The sequence below is a fragment of the Moschus berezovskii genome, chromosome 6 (assembly GCF_049115385.1).
Source record: "Moschus berezovskii isolate FMDL1 chromosome 6, NW_MosBer_1.0, whole genome shotgun sequence".
In the NCBI taxonomy this organism is placed as follows: Eukaryota; Metazoa; Chordata; class Mammalia; order Artiodactyla; family Moschidae; genus Moschus; species Moschus berezovskii.
In genome coordinates, this window is record NC_142465.1 from 123,074,569 (window position 1) to 123,089,885 (window position 15,317).

Consider the following 15,317-nt stretch of genomic DNA (forward strand, 5'->3'; position numbering starts at 1 on the left):
ACGTTTCTTCATCCAGCAGCCGTATGGTTTTCCTCCTTGTTTTCTGTTAACCTGGTGCATTCTGTTGGTTGGTTTTTTAACGTTAAACCAAACGTCCTTGTGATACATCCCACTTACTCATGGAATATTATCTTCAATGTAGTGCTGAGTTTCATTTGTTAAATTTTTAAGAACTTGCTATGTTTTCTTAAGGTTCTTCTGTGATCATAGGAATGTGACTCTGATTCTTTTCCCATCACGTGTTTGTGGGTCTTGGTGTCAGGGTGGGTCTATCTCGTTAAAAGAGTTGGGGAATGTTTCATCTTTTATTTTCTGGAAGAGCGCGTTTCATCAGTAATTCTTTTTTTTCCTCTAACATTTGGTGAAATTCACCCGTGCAACCATTGTGACCTGGAATTTTAAGAGAAGAGTTTTAATCATGTTTAGCTTTTGGACTAGGTAGAGGGCTGTTGAGGCTTCAGTGTGAGGCAGACGTCATGACCGCTGCACGACAGAGACGCCCGTCTCTCTAGTGAGTCTCTGTCGGATGTCTTTTCGGGATTTGCCCGTCTCACCTGAGCTGCTGAGTTTATCATCGTAAAGTCCCTCGGCTGGCTCCTTACTGTCTTTTTCATTCTGCGGGATCTTTGGTGGTAATACCCACTTTCATTCTTGCTATTGGTAGTTTCTGTCTTTTCCATTTTTTTCTCTTATTAAGCAGTGTAGAAGTTTGCCAGTTTTTTTGATCTGTCCAAAAACCAGTGTTAGGTTTCACTGATTTCCGCCCCTCCCCCGCCTCTTCCCTGCTCCCCCCCCAATTTAATTGATTTCAGATCTTTTCTTTTATCGTTCTCCTCACTTAGTTTGCTTCAGGATAGGTTTGCTGTGCCTTTCTTGGGACTGCGTCCTGCGCCGCCGGGCCTCACGCAGCTGTGCCTTTCTTGGGACTGCGTCCTGCGCCGCCGGGCCTCACGCAGCTGTGCCTTTCTTGGGACTGCGTCCTGCGCCGCCGGGCCTCTGTGCCTTTCTTGGGACTGCGTCCTGCGCCGCTGGGCCTCTGTGCCTTTCTTGGGACTGCGTCCTGCGCCGCCGGGCCTCTGTGCCTTTCTTGGGACTGCGTCCTGCGCCGCCCAGCCTCACGCAGCTGTGCCTTTCTTGGGACTGCGTCCTGCGCCGCCGGGCCTCACGCAGCTGTGCCTTTCTTGGGACTGCGTCCTGCGCCGCCGGGCCTCTGTGCCTTTCTTGGGACTGCGTCCTGCGCCACTGGGCCTCTGTGCCTTTCTTGGGACTGCGTCCTGCGCTGCCCGGCCTCACGCAGCTGTGCCTTTCTTGGGACTGCGTCCTGCGCCGCCGGGCCTCACGCAGCTGTGCCTTTCTTGGGACTGCGTCCTGCACCGCCGGGCCTCACGCAGCTGTGCCTTTCTTGGGACTGCGTCCTGCGCCGCCGGGCCTCTGTGCCTTTCTTGGGACTGCATCCTGCGCCACTGGGCCTCTGTGCCTTTCTTGGGACTGCGTCCTGCGCTGCCCGGCCTCACGCAGCTGTGCCTTTCTTGGGACTGCGTCCTGCGTCGCCGGGCCTCACGCAGCTGTGCCTTTCTTGGGACTGCGTCCTGCACCGCCGGGCCTCACGCAGCTGTGCCTTTCTTGGGACTGCGTCCTGCGCCGCCGGGCCTCTGTGCCTTTCTTGGGACTGCGTCCTGCGCCGCCGGGCCTCTGTGCCTTTCTTGGGACTGCGTCCTGCGCCGCCGGGCCTCTGTGCCTTTCTTGGGACTGCCTCGTGCGCCGCCGGGCCTCTGTGCCTTTCTTGGGACTGCGTCCTGCGCCGCCAGGCCTCTGTGCCTTTCTTGGGACTGCGTCCTGTGCCGCCCGGCCTCACGCATATGAGAGTGTTGCTTCCTTCCTTCCTTCGTTCCGTCGCTCAGTCGTGTCCGACTCTCTGCGACCCCGTGGCCTCCTTACGGACACTTTTATTTTCCCAGATGTTGTCCGATGCTGATTTCTCGGTCAGCTCCCTTCTCAGAGACCATTCTTTGATTCTAGGTCTTGTGAACTTATTGAGATTTGCTCTATTGTCCAGAGAACAGTCCATCTTGATGGACACTCTGTGCCCACCACTGCTGCTGCTGAGTCGCGTCAGTCGTGTCCGACTCTTGCGACCCCATAGACGGCAGCCCACCAGGCTCTCCCGTCCCTGGGATTCTCCAGGCAAGAACACTGGCGTGGGCTGCCATTGCCTTCTCCAATGCCCACCTTTGAGCTGTGCGTCTTGCATGTGTTTGGACTGTTCCATGAGTGTCATTGAGGCCGCGTTTGCTGGCACCGTCTTCACATTCTCTGTTCTCCTGTGCACTCGTCGGGTGACTGTGAGCAGGGATGCGAGAGCCCACCTCCCTGCAGGCCTGCGGGGCCTGCTCCCTGTGCGTGGAAGCCCCTGTGGCCCGCTGCGTTCGCCCCCTCGCGCCTGGGTTGGGGTTCCGTGCTGCGGCTTCCTGTGTTTTTGCTTTAAGCCTCTGTCTTCACGCGTAACGTGTTTTGTAGGCGGCATAGAGTCAGCCCTCCTTTTGCCCTAGTCTGCCAGTCCCTGCCGCTCCCTGCAGCCGCGTGGCCTGTGAGCAGAGGTGCTCTCCGTGTTTCCCCTCCGGCTCTGTGCACGGAGTGCTTCGCGTCTGGCCGCCTGCGTGTGCCCGGCGGCCCGCGCTGCTGTTGTCCGGCACCAGCTGGCTGTCCTCCCATCCACTGCTGGCGTCGCCGCCTGGAGTCGTGCTCAGAGCCACGGGGCCCGGGCAGCCCAGGAGACTGCGCCCGCTCACGACAGTCCTGCTGTCACCTGTGTTTCTGACTGAGAGGCTCAAAAGCCGAGGCTCCTGCAATAAAGTGCCAGGGCGACTCCCGCAGCAAGGGCGCACTTACTCACATTCACAGGCTTATTATGTGGAAAGGGGCTTCTCTCCTAGCTCGGACGGTAAAGCGTCTGCCAGCAGTGCAGGAGACGAGGGTTCAATCCCTGGGTCGGGAAGATCCCTGGAAAAGGAAATGGGAACCCACTCCAGTATCCCTGCCTGGAGAATCCCATGGACAGAGGAGTCTGGCGGGCTACAGTCCATGGGGTCACAAAGAGTCGGACACGGCTGAGCAACTCACTGTACGAGAAGGGACGCAGATGAGCGGCCAGATGAGGACGCACAGGCTCCTGAGTGCGGGGGCGCCTGTCCTCGTGGAGTTGAGGTGCATCACTCTCCGGGCCCGTGGGTGTGTTCGCCAGCCTAGCAGTTCCCCAAAGCCCGAGCTGTTGGGATTCTGTTGGGGTTTCGTGTGTGGCCTGAGTGTCAGCTCAGTCCAGGCCGTCCCGGGGGTCGGGGGCTGAGCGTCGGTTTCTCACCGAGGCGTGGGCTTTCTGCTGACGCGCCTCCATCCTCGCCTCACTAGGGCGCAAGGTGTTCCTGCCACTCGGGAGCTTCCAAGGGTCTGGGGAGCCCTGGGTCAGGAGCTGGGGCACAGACCACACCCACATACGCGTCACACGCCCCGCCTGGGGGTGACTGACGTACAGTGCACTGCACTGACCGAAAGGGTAGGAGGAGCTGAACACACTCACCTCGTGTCACACGCACACTCACCTCGCGTCACACGCACACTCACCTCGCGTCACACACACTCACCTCGCGTCACACACACACCTCGTGTCTCACCTCGTGTCACACACTCACCTCGCGTCACACACACACCTCGTGTCACACGCACTCACCTCGCGTCACACGCACACTCACCTCGTGTCACACACACTCACCTCATGTCACACGCACACTCACCTCGCGTCACACACACTCACCTCGCGTCACACACACACCTCGTGTCTCACCTCGTGTCACACACTCACCTCGCGTCACACACACACCTCGTGTCACACGCACTCACCTCGCGTCACACGCACACTCACCTCGTGTCACACACACTCACCTCGTGTCACACACACACCTCGTGTCTCACCTCGTGTCACACACTCACCTCGCGTCACACACACACCTCGTGTCTCACCTCGTGTCACACACTCACCTCGTGTCACACACTCACCTCGCGTCACACACACACCTCGTCACACGCACTCACATCGCGTCACACGCACACTCACCTCGCGTCACACGCACACTCACCTCGCGTCACACGCACACCTCGCGTCACACGCACACTCACCTCGCGTCACACACACACCTCGCGTCACACGCACACTCACCTCGCGTCACACGCACACTCACCTTGCGTCACACACACTCACCTCGCGTCACACACACCTCGTGTCTCACCTCGCGTCACACACTCACCTCGCGTCACACACACACCTCGTGTCACACGCACTCACCTCGCGTCACACGCACACTCACCTCGCGTCACACGCACACTCACCTCGCGTCACACACACTCACCTCATGTCACACGCACACTCACCTCGCGTCACACACACTCACCTCATGTCACACGCACACTCACCTCGCGTCACACACACTCACCTCGCGTCACACACACACCTCGTGTCTCACCTCGTGTCACACACTCACCTCGCGTCACACACACACCTCGTGTCACACGCACTCACCTCGCGTCACACGCACACTCACCTCGTGTCACACACACTCACCTCATGTCACACGCACACTCACCTCGCGTCACACACACTCACCTCGCGTCACACACACACCTCGTGTCTCACCTCGTGTCACACACTCACCTCGCGTCACACACACACCTCGTGTCACACGCACTCACCTCGCGTCACACGCACACTCACCTCGTGTCACACACACTCACCTCGTGTCACACACACACCTCGTGTCTCACCTCGTGTCACACACTCACCTCGCGTCACACACACACCTCGTGTCTCACCTCGTGTCACACACTCACCTCGTGTCACACACTCACCTCGCGTCACACACACACCTCGTCACACGCACTCACATCGCGTCACACGCACACTCACCTCGCGTCACACGCACACTCACCTCGCGTCACACGCACACTCACCTCGCGTCACACACACACCTCGCGTCACACGCACACTCACCTCGCGTCACACGCACACTCACCTTGCGTCACACACACTCACCTCGCGTCACACACACCTCGTGTCTCACCTCGTGTCACACACTCACCTCGCGTCACACACACACCTCGTGTCACACGCACTCACCTCGCGTCACACGCACACTCACCTCGCGTCACACGCACACTCACCTCGCGTCACACACACTCACCTCATGTCACACGCACACTCACCTCGTGTCACACACACCTCGCGTCACACACACACCTCGTGTCTCACCTCGTGTCACACACTCACCTCGCGTCACACACACACCTCGTGTCACACGCACTCACCTCGCGTCACACGCACACTCACCTCGCGTCACACGCACACTCACCTCGCATCACACACACTCACCTCATGTCACACGCACACTCACCTCGTGTCACACACACTCACCTCGCGTCACACACACACCTCGTGTCTCACCTCGTGTCACACACTCACCTCGCGTCACACACACACCTCGTGTCTCACCTCGTGTCACACATTCACCTCGCGTCACACGCACCTCGCGTCACACGCACACTCACCTCGCGTCACACACACTCACCTCATGTCACACGCACACTCACCTCGTGTCACACACACTCACCTCGCGTCACACACACACCTCGTGTCTCACCTCGTGTCACACACTCACCTCGTGTCACACACTCACCTCGCGTCACACACACACCTCGTGTCACACGCACACTCACCTCGCGTCACACACACTCACCTCATGTCACACGCACACTCACCTCGTGTCACACACACTCACCTCGCGTCACACACACACCTCGTGTCTCACCTCGTGTCACACACTCACCTCGCATCACACACACACCTCGTGTCTCACCTTGTGTCACACATTCACCTCGTGTCACACGCACTCACCTCGCGTCACACGCACTCACCTCGCGTCACACGCACACTCACCTCGCGTCACACACACTCACCTCATGTCACACGCACACTCACCTCGCGTCACACACACACCTCGTGTCTCACCTCGTGTCACACACTCACCTCGTGTCACACACTCACCTCGCGTCACACACACACCTCGTGTCACACGCACACTCACCTCGCGTCACACGCACACTCACCTCGCGTCACGCGCACACTCACCTCGCGTCACACGTACACTCACCTCGCGTCACACGCACACTCACCTCGCGTCACACGCACACTCACCTCGCGTCACACGCACACCTCGCGTCACACGCACACTCACCTCGCGTCACACGCACACCTCGCGTCACACGCACACTCACCTCGCGTCACACGCACACTCACCTCGCGTCACACGCACACCTCGCGTCACACGCACACTCACCTCGCGTCACACGCACACTCACCTCGCGTCACACGCACACCTCGCGTCACACGCACACTCACCTCGCGTCACACGCACACCTCGCGTCACACGCACACCTCGCGTCACACGCACACTCACCTCGCGTCACACGCACACTCACCTCGCGTCACACGCACACCTCGCGTCACACGCACACTCACCTCGCGTCACACGCACACTCACCTCGCGTCACACGCACACTCACCTCGCGTCAGGCACATAAGCAGCTGCCGCACAGAGGCAGCTTCACACACAGTTGAGTCTTCCACAGCTACAAAGGTTCTTTTGTTGTGAAGGATGATCTTTTCAACAAACGGTATTTGAACAATTAGATATTCATATACAAAACAATGACTTTGAGTCTTTCAAAGATCTCAGTATAAAAGAAACACAGGAAAAAATCTTTCTTAGATACAGCTCCCAAAGCATAATCCATAAAGAAATCAATTGCTGGGGACTTCCCTGATGGCCCCGGGGTTGAGAATCTGCCTCGCAGTGCAGGGAGCTCGGGCCCTAAGGCCCCACGTGCCGAGAAGCACCAGAGGCTGAGGGCCGCAGCTCTGGGCCCGCACACCACAGCCGAGTGTGCACGCAGTGCAGGGTGCGCGTGCTGCAGCTGAGACCCCACCGGCCAAATAAATAGTTCTTTTTCTTTTTAAAGAACGTTTAGTTTAAAAAAAAAAAGCAAACTGGTAAATTGGACGTCATTAAAATTAAGAGCATTTCGTTTCAGGAAACACTTAAAAGGATGAAAAGACAAGCCACAGACTGGAGTCACATACCTGATAAAGGGCTTCTCCTGACATGGAGAACTGAGACCTGATAATGAGGAGACACACAACCCATGAGAACATGCACAAAACATGTGCACAGACGCTTCACCAGCGGAGAGAAGCAAATGGCAAATAAGCACATAAAATGTTCAGTGTTATCAGTCACTTAGGAGATTATCTTGTTGTTTACTTGCTAAGTCATGTCTGACTCTTTGCAACCCTATGGACTGTAACCCACCAGGCTCCTCTGTCCATGGAATTCTCCAGGCAAGAATACTGGAGTGGGTTGCCATGCCCTCCTCCAGGGGATCTTCCAACCCAGGGATTGAACCAGGGGCTCCTGCATTTTCAAGCAGACTCTTTACCACTGAACTAGCAGGGAAGCCCACCTAGTAATTAGAAGGGCTAAAATTGCAATGATGGACCTTACCAAGTCTCAGTATTTTCTCTTTTTTTAAAAAAAAAAAATTATTTTTGGCTGTGCTGGGCCTTATTGCAGCGTGTGGCCCTTCTCCAGTCTTGGCGAGCAGGGGCTCCTGCCTGTTGTGGGGAGCAGGCTTCTCACTGCGGCGGCCTCTTGTTGCAGACCACAGGCTCTGGACTGTGGGCTTCAGTAGTTGTGGTGTAGGGACTCAGTTGCTCAGAGCCATGTGGGGTCTTCCTGGGCCAGGGACCGAACCCATGTCCCCTGAGTTGGCAGGCAGACTCTTTGCCCCGAGCCCCCGTGGGCGTCCCTCAGTGTTTTCTCTTTTATGATCTTTCTCCGACACTTCGGGGTATATAGTAGCATGTGTGTTACTCCCAAATTCCTGATTTACCCTCTGCCCTATCTTTCACCCTCGGTGACCCTGAGTTTTTCTGTGTCTGTGAGTCCGTCCCTATGTTGTGAATAAGTTTACTCTCTTTTTTAGCGTCCACGTGTAGTTGGTGCCATGCTTCCCTCTGCCTGGCTCACTTCGTCTAGGGTCTTTCTGTCTCGGTGCGTCCGTGCTGCTGCAGCAGCGTCCCTCCATTCTTTCCAGCAGCCGGGTGGCCCCCCCTCCACGCTGTCGCACACGCCTTCTGAAATCTGCTCACCTGCTGACGGAGGCTCAGGCCGCTTCCCCATGTTGGCCGTTGCCAGCAGTGCTGTTGTGAGCACTCGGGTGCGTGTATCTTTCCAGATTGCTGTTTTCTCCAGATGTGTGCGGGGGTGGGATTGCGGGGTCGCGTGGCAGCTCTGTTGGTAGTTTTTTACGGAGCCTCCATCCTGTTCTCCATCGTGGCTGCACCAGTTTACATCCCGCCAGCAGTGGAGCCGAGCTCCCTTTTCCCCACACCCCCAACTGTGGATCATTTGTAGACTTTTGGATGATGGCCCTGTGACCAGTGTGAGGTCGTACCTCACTGTCATTTTCTATCTCTCTGATTATTAGCGATCATGTGCCTTTTGGCCATCTGTATGTCTTCTTTGGGGAAATGTCTATTTAGAGGGTATTTTCTCTTTTTTTTTTTTTTACCACCACCAGGATTTTATTCATAAATAAATGCTCAGCCTCAGGCCTGGTTAGGCAGACATCAGAAGAAGGCAGATCGCAGGCCCCTCGTCCGTGGGAGCAGTGGGATGGCCCAGGGAGGCAGAGACTCCGAGAAGGTAAGCAGGGCGCTCGGGGCAGGAGAGGCCAGCGGAGAGGGTGTTTCGCCCTGTGACCGGGCTGTAAGTCAAGGAGCGTGTTTCCGTTTCAGCCGACCGTTGTGGAATTTCTCCCACACGCATTGAGGCTGACGGATCCACGACTGGGTTTAAACGTGAGCGAGTCCGTCGTCTTCCTTGGTTCCGTCTGCTGTAGACGACGCAGAAGCAGCACCGTGCCATCGAGTCAGCAGCATTCCCACGTCAGAGCCCAGCAGGTCGCCCTGCGTGCACACGCGTCTGCACTGTGGTGCATTTAGCAGGAGAACTCCAGGAGCGGCATGAGGTGACACACTCATGAGTTCACCCGTCCACTGGTCAGTGAGATTCATGCTTAGCCATATTCATAAACATCCCGAGAGATAGAGTTCTTCGGCCAGAACTGAATAGTTATGGTCAGTCATGGAGAACTGCCGGGAGCCCTGTCCCCAAGGAGCAGGTGATTCGAAGAATACAAATTTGAAAATAGGAGAGGAAGATGACCCTCAAACCCCTAATCAGAGTGTGGAGAGACTGGACTTTGGAAGCGAGCTGGAGGACGGGAGGCAGGTGGGCTGCGGCGAGGAGCGGGCGGAGGGCAGTGAGGCGGGCTGCGCAGGCCGGCCCCCCGGGCGGCACGCCTCCCCCGAGCCCGAGGACGACTACGGGGCGCTGCTGGCGCAGTACAGCAGCACCCTGTACAGCGTGGCCATGGAGGCCGTGACGCAGAGCCTGCTCTCCGGCCGCGGCCTGGGCTCCAGGAAGAAGTCCCCCGCCTGGAAGCACTTCTTCATCTCGCCGCGGGACAGCACCAAGGCCGTGTGCACCTACTGCATGAGGGAGTTCAGCCGCGGCAAGAACGAGAAGGACCTGAGCACCAGCTGCCTCATGCGGCACGTGCGCAGGGCGCACCCCGCCGCGCTGGCCGCGGACGCTGCGGCCGCGCCGGGCCTTGGGCCCCCGCCCGCTGACCCCGGGGGCCCACGCCCCAGTGTCTCGCCGGGCCCGCTGGTCCCCCGGGCAGCCTCCAAGGGCCCGGCCCCCCTCCAGGCGACGGAGGAGGCCAGCTCTGCGGTTTCTTCCCAAGAGGCTGCCTCTGACGCGCTCGCCTCGGAGAGGTACGGCCGGGAGGAGGGCCCGGCGGGGCCTCCCGCACACGCCCCCCCACCGCGCTGCAGCGAGCCTGCCGAGAACGGGGCGGAGAAGAGCCTGCCCCTGCCGCGCAGTGCGTGCGGGTCGCGCCGGAGGTCGGCCGTCTGGAAGCACTTCTACCTGTCGCCCCTGGACAGCTCCAAGGCCGTGTGCGTCCACTGCCTGAACGAGTTCAGCCGCGGCAAGAACGGGAAGGACCTGGGCACCAGCTGCCTCATCAGGCACATGTGGCGGGCGCACCGGGCCATTGTGCTGCGGGAGAGCGGCGGGGGCCCTGCGCCGCCGCCCGGCCCCGGCGCGCCGCCCCCGGGTCCCGCCCCGCCGCCGCCCGACGCACAGCCCGGCCCCCTGCCGCTGTCTCCGGGGAGGCCGCTACACGACCCCGCCTCCGCAGCCGCCTCCCCCGACCGGCAGGCGGAGGAGCCGCCTGCGCTCTGGGGCCCCGGGAGCGTGGCGTCCCCCTCCTCCGACGTGGGCGAGGCCTCGTGGGGGTCGTCTCCAGAGACGCAGCTGGGCGGCGCGCCGAGCCCTCGGCCGCGGGAGCCGGGCGCCGTGTTCCAGCAGAACAAGAAGGTGATGAAGCGGCTGAAGTCGGAGGTGTGGCACCACTTCTCGCTGGCGCCCACAGACAGCCTCAAGGCCGTGTGCAGGCACTGCGGCTGCGCCATCAGCCGGGGCAAGCGGGGCGACGTGGGCACCAGCTGTCTCATGCGGCACCTCTACAGGCGCCACCCCGAGGTGGCCGGGAGCCAGAAGGGCTTCCTGGGGACTGGCCTGGCCAGCTCACCCTACGCCACCCTGGCTTCTGCCGAAACGTCCTCCTCCCGGTTGACCGACCTGCCGACCATGGTCACCAAAAACCATCAAGCTGTGTTTCCCGTCAACAGCAAGAAGACCTCCAAGCTTTGGAACCATTTTTCTATCTGCTCCGCAGACCCCACGAAGGTCATGTGCCTGCACTGCGGCCGGACTATCAGCCGGGGCAAGAAGCCCACGAACCTGGGCACCAGCTGTCTTCTGCGGCACCTGCAGCGCTTCCACGGCGGTGTGCTGAAGCCTGAGGGCACCCAGGCTGCCCCGCCCTCCCCTCCCGGTGCCCAGGCGCCCCTGGGCCCGCCATCGGCAGGCGCTGCGGCCTCTGACAGCAGCAGCGAGAAGTTTTACGATTCTCACCCTGTTGCTAAGAAAATCACGAGTCTCATTGCTGAGATGATTGCCCTTGACCTCCAGCCGTACTCGCTGGTGGACAACGTTGGCTTCAACAGGCTGCTGGCATACTTGAAACCTCAGTACTCCCTGCCCCCGCCGGCCTATTTCTCCCGGACGGCCATCCCAGGCATGTACGAGGACGTGAAACACGTCATCATGGCTCAGCTGCAGGACGCCGAGAGCGGCGTGGTCCACTTCACGGCAGGCGTCTGGATGAGCAGCCAGGCGCGGGAGTACCTGGCCCTCACTGCCCACTGGGTCACCTTCCAGCCCTCGGCCCGGCCGCGCTGCGAGGACCACCACTGCTCGGCCCTGCTGGCCGTGTCGCAAGTGGACTGCGACTGCAGTGGCAGCAGCGTGCAGAGGCAGCTGGAATGCTGGTGGGAGGCCTGGGTGACGTCCGCCGGCCTGCAGGCGGGCATCACGGTCAGCGACAACCCCGGCGTCGGGAAGGCGCTGAGCGAGGCCGCGCGCCCCAGCGTGCCCTGCTTCAGCCACACGGTCAGCCTCGTCGTCAGTGAGGCCATCAAGAGCCAGAGGATGGTCCAGGGCCTGCTGAGCACCGCCCGGAAGATCTGCGAGCGGGTGCAGCGCTCGCCCCGCGCCAGGGCCAAGCTGGCGGAGCTGCAGCGGGAGTACGGGCTGCCGCCCCACCCCCTGCTGCAGGACGTGCCGTCCAAGTGGAGCACATCCTTCCACATGCTGGAGCGGCTGCTCGAGCAGAAGCAGGTGGTGAACGCGCTGTCCGTCGAGTGTGACTTCCGGGAGCCGCTGAGCTGCGACCAGTGGGAGGTGATGCAGTCCGTGTGCCACGCCCTGAGGCCCTTCGCTGCCGCCAGCCGGGAGATGAGCGCGCATGTGTCCACACTGAGCCAGGTCATCCCCATGATCCACATCCTCACCCGCAGGGTGGAGATGCTGTTTCAGGAGACCATGGGCATCGACACCATGCTCCGCGCCCTCAGGGAGGCCATGGTGAGCCGCCTGTCCTCCACGCTCCACGACCCCAGGTACGTGCTGGCCACCCTGCTGGACCCGCGCTACAAGGCCTCCCTGTTCTCCGAGGAGGAGGCAGAGCAGTACAAGCAGGACTTGATCAGGGAGCTGGAAACGCTGGATCCTACCTCAGAGCCCACGCCCGTCCCCAACGGCTGCGAGCCGGGCTCCCCGCCCCGAGACTGCACCGGCGAGGACAGCCTCTGGGCGCTCATGGCCAAGCTGAAGAAGAGCGAGCGCGGAGGGCGGCCCAAGGTCCCAGAGGACATGGTGCTTGCCTACCTGGAGGAGGAGGTGCTGGAGCACAGCTGCGACCCGCTAGCCTACTGGAGGCTCAAGAGGGCCGCCTGGCCCGGCCTCTCCACCTTGGCCGTGCGCTTCCTGGGCTGCCCCCCGAGCATTGTCCCCTCCGAGCGGCTGTTCAGCACGCCCCCCGAGAACAGCAGCTTCGGCCAGTCCAGGCTCCTCATGGAGCATTTTGAGAAACTCATCTTTCTGAAAGTGAATCTTCCCTTAATATGCTTCCAGTACTGAAGAGCCCGCTGGAGCTACCCGGCGAGAACCGGCATTTGCCAGGCTGGCGCTTGCCGCAGCCAGCCCTGCAGGATGGCAGGCCGGGCGCTCAGGTCCACGGCCGCGGGAGGGGCCGCCCAGCCCTCGCTGTCGCGGCCATACGTGCCTTAACCAGTCCTTCAGGCCAGGTACCACGGTGTGTGTTTTCAGAAGTCCACTAGAAGCAGCTTGTCTCGTCAGTGATGAAATACGATGATTAGGTTTTCATTCATAACCGTAAGGTTTTTTACAAGTTGGGATCAGTAGTTTGTTTCAGTAGAATGGCAGAGGAGAGGTGAGCAGTTTTATTCCGTAGGCTTTTTATTCGATTATGTAAAAATCAGATCAGGTACTGTATTTTAGATTAAAATTGCTTTAATTGCAACAGAACAGCCTTTGTGGCTGTCAAATAAAATCTGTAAATAGGAGGTGGAGTTGAAGCCATCTTGACTGAGCAGTTCCTGACGGCGGCTCTAAAGGGCCTTGGGGGACAGAGTGTTCTGGGAGGCAACTGACCACGACAGAGGTGTGGCGTCGGCGCCAAGCCCGAGCTGACACAGGATGAAGGGTCGGCCACGTAGGGTTTCCGCAGAGGGAGTGCTCCGTTTCAGGGTTTGCCCCAGTGCCACGTGGGTGGTTAGCGTGGACACCCGCACCTTCACGGTGTGCACAGTGGGGCCGCCGTGCAGCCAGTGCGCGGCGTGACACGTTTACAGCATCCTGTTGATGAATCTCTGAGCCTCTCAGTGGCTCTAAATATGAAGCTGTCTTGAAATTTGTGCACTGACCCCCAAGTTGATCCAATTATGTACGCAGTTCTTTTTAGAAGAGGTGGCTTATTAACAGGGAAGATGATTGCTATGTCATGGTTGTAAGAATAGCCTTAGGCGTTTAGATTTTCTTTTATAAAATAGGGAAAATTCAGCCATCAGTGGGGTATTTTAGGATCCCAAGGACATCAGAATGGATTATCAGTCATCAGGTTTTAACAATAATATGTCTTCAAAGTTTTTGTCTCAACGTCAGGAAAAGAATTCATTTTCTTATTTCAAACCAGTTAAATATTCTGGGTGAAACAAGTCACTGATTTGCCTATGATCTTTTAGAAAAGTTGTTGTTTTGTTAAAATACTGTACCTATTATTAACCTGAATTTGCATTGACTATGTTTTTAGTGTATTTATAAATGGTGAACTGTTTCTGAAATTAAACTTTTTATTTGCAATTTTCTACTGCTGGAGGACACTGGCTTTTCATTCTTAGAATAATGAAACAGTCCTACTCTCAGGGGCCAGCACGTACGGAAAGTGCCCTCAACAGAGCCTTTGAATCTTCACGGTAGCTGCAGACGGGACCTGGGGGAAATGGGGGAGTAATTCTCAAGCAGCATTTCTAATAGCGGCAGTGACGCCCGAGAACTTTCCAGGGTATGTGTTCCAAGCAGGCAGTGCGACCCCTGTGCTGCTGGAGGGAAGAGCAGCCAGTGTGGAGACAGTGTGGAGGGCCTCAGAGTTAGGACTGGGGCTGCTGTGCTGTCCAGCAGGCCCACTCCCGGGTGTTTTTCTGAAGAAGTAAAAACACTCATTTGAAAAGATATATGCACCCCTGTGTTCACAGTAGCATTAGTCACAACAGCCAAGACGTGGAACCAACCAAAGCGCCCACCCACAGACCAGTGGGTAAGGAAAACGTGTTGTGTATTTCCACAATGGAAGGTTAGCCGTGAAAAAAGAAATCTTGCCGTTGCGCCAACATGGATGGATCTGGAGGGTGTTACGCTCAGTGATATAAGTCAGAGAAAGACAAACATCACATCATTTCATTAGGTTCATGTGGAACCTAAAAACAGTGAACCAGGAACACACTCATAGACACAGAGGAGACACGTAGTTTCCAGAAGGGAGAGGGTGAGGGCCGAGGGAAGGAGGTGCGGGAGGTGCAGAGGACAGACCTCCATGCGGCAAGTCTTTGGGCTGCGGCGCGGAGGCACCTCAGCAGCAGCGCCATGGAGGCGTGTGGTGACGCAGGGCGCCTTGGCCTCGTGCCTTCCCTTGGTCAGTATGAAACAACCGAATCGCTGTGGTGTTTGCCTGTGCTGTACGTCGGCTGTCCTTCCGTTAGGAAGAGTCAGAATGAGAGAGGATCTGGGAAGATGGTGGAGTAGGAAGCCCCGGGAGTGCGTGTCCCTTCCAGACAGCAGGTGCCAGCAGGATTTGACTCGGGGGGAGGGGGGCTCTGGGGAACACGAGGCTGACTTCAGGGCACGACTGGGCTCAGGGTGGGGGCGATGGGGCGCGGAACGTGGAAGCAGCTGCGATGCAGCAGTGCATGTGTCCCACAGCAGCCCGCACAGCTGGCAGCAGCAGGCGCGGGGGAAGGGTCCTGTCCTCCAGCTGCCCCCTGTGTGTGCTCTGACCGCGCATCACCGCGGCTGGTCTCACAGGGGCAGGCGGGGGGCAGCCGCCACTGCTACTGTACTCCCTCACCACTGCTGCAAGTCGCCACCCTCTTCTGAAGTGACTTCCAAAGACTCAGTCATAATACATAGTTGCGTGTATGGGGAGAATCTGAACGTGACTGCTTG

General features: G+C 58.6%; 1 protein-coding gene across 6 annotated transcripts in view; it reads left to right on the top strand.

The window, feature by feature from the left end:
- The window catches only part of ZBED4 (zinc finger BED-type containing 4), a 28,192-nt gene extending 14,227 nt beyond the window's left edge, over window positions 1-13,965 (top strand). For 5 of the 6 annotated variants that reach the window (XM_088837584.1, XM_055395365.2, XM_055395368.2 and 2 more), the window contains 2 exons: window positions 8,683-8,807; window positions 8,900-13,965. In XM_088837584.1, the coding sequence (XP_088693710.1) occupies window positions 9,249-12,716 (3,468 nt within the window). In that variant the 5' untranslated portion in view covers window positions 8,683-8,807; window positions 8,900-9,248 and the 3' untranslated portion in view covers window positions 12,717-13,965. Of the gene's footprint in view, window positions 1-8,199; window positions 8,320-8,682; window positions 8,808-8,899 lie in introns of all 6 variants that reach the window. The other variant, XM_088837585.1, reaches the window with a different exon arrangement.
- The last annotated feature ends 1,352 nt before the right edge of the window (window positions 13,966-15,317 follow it).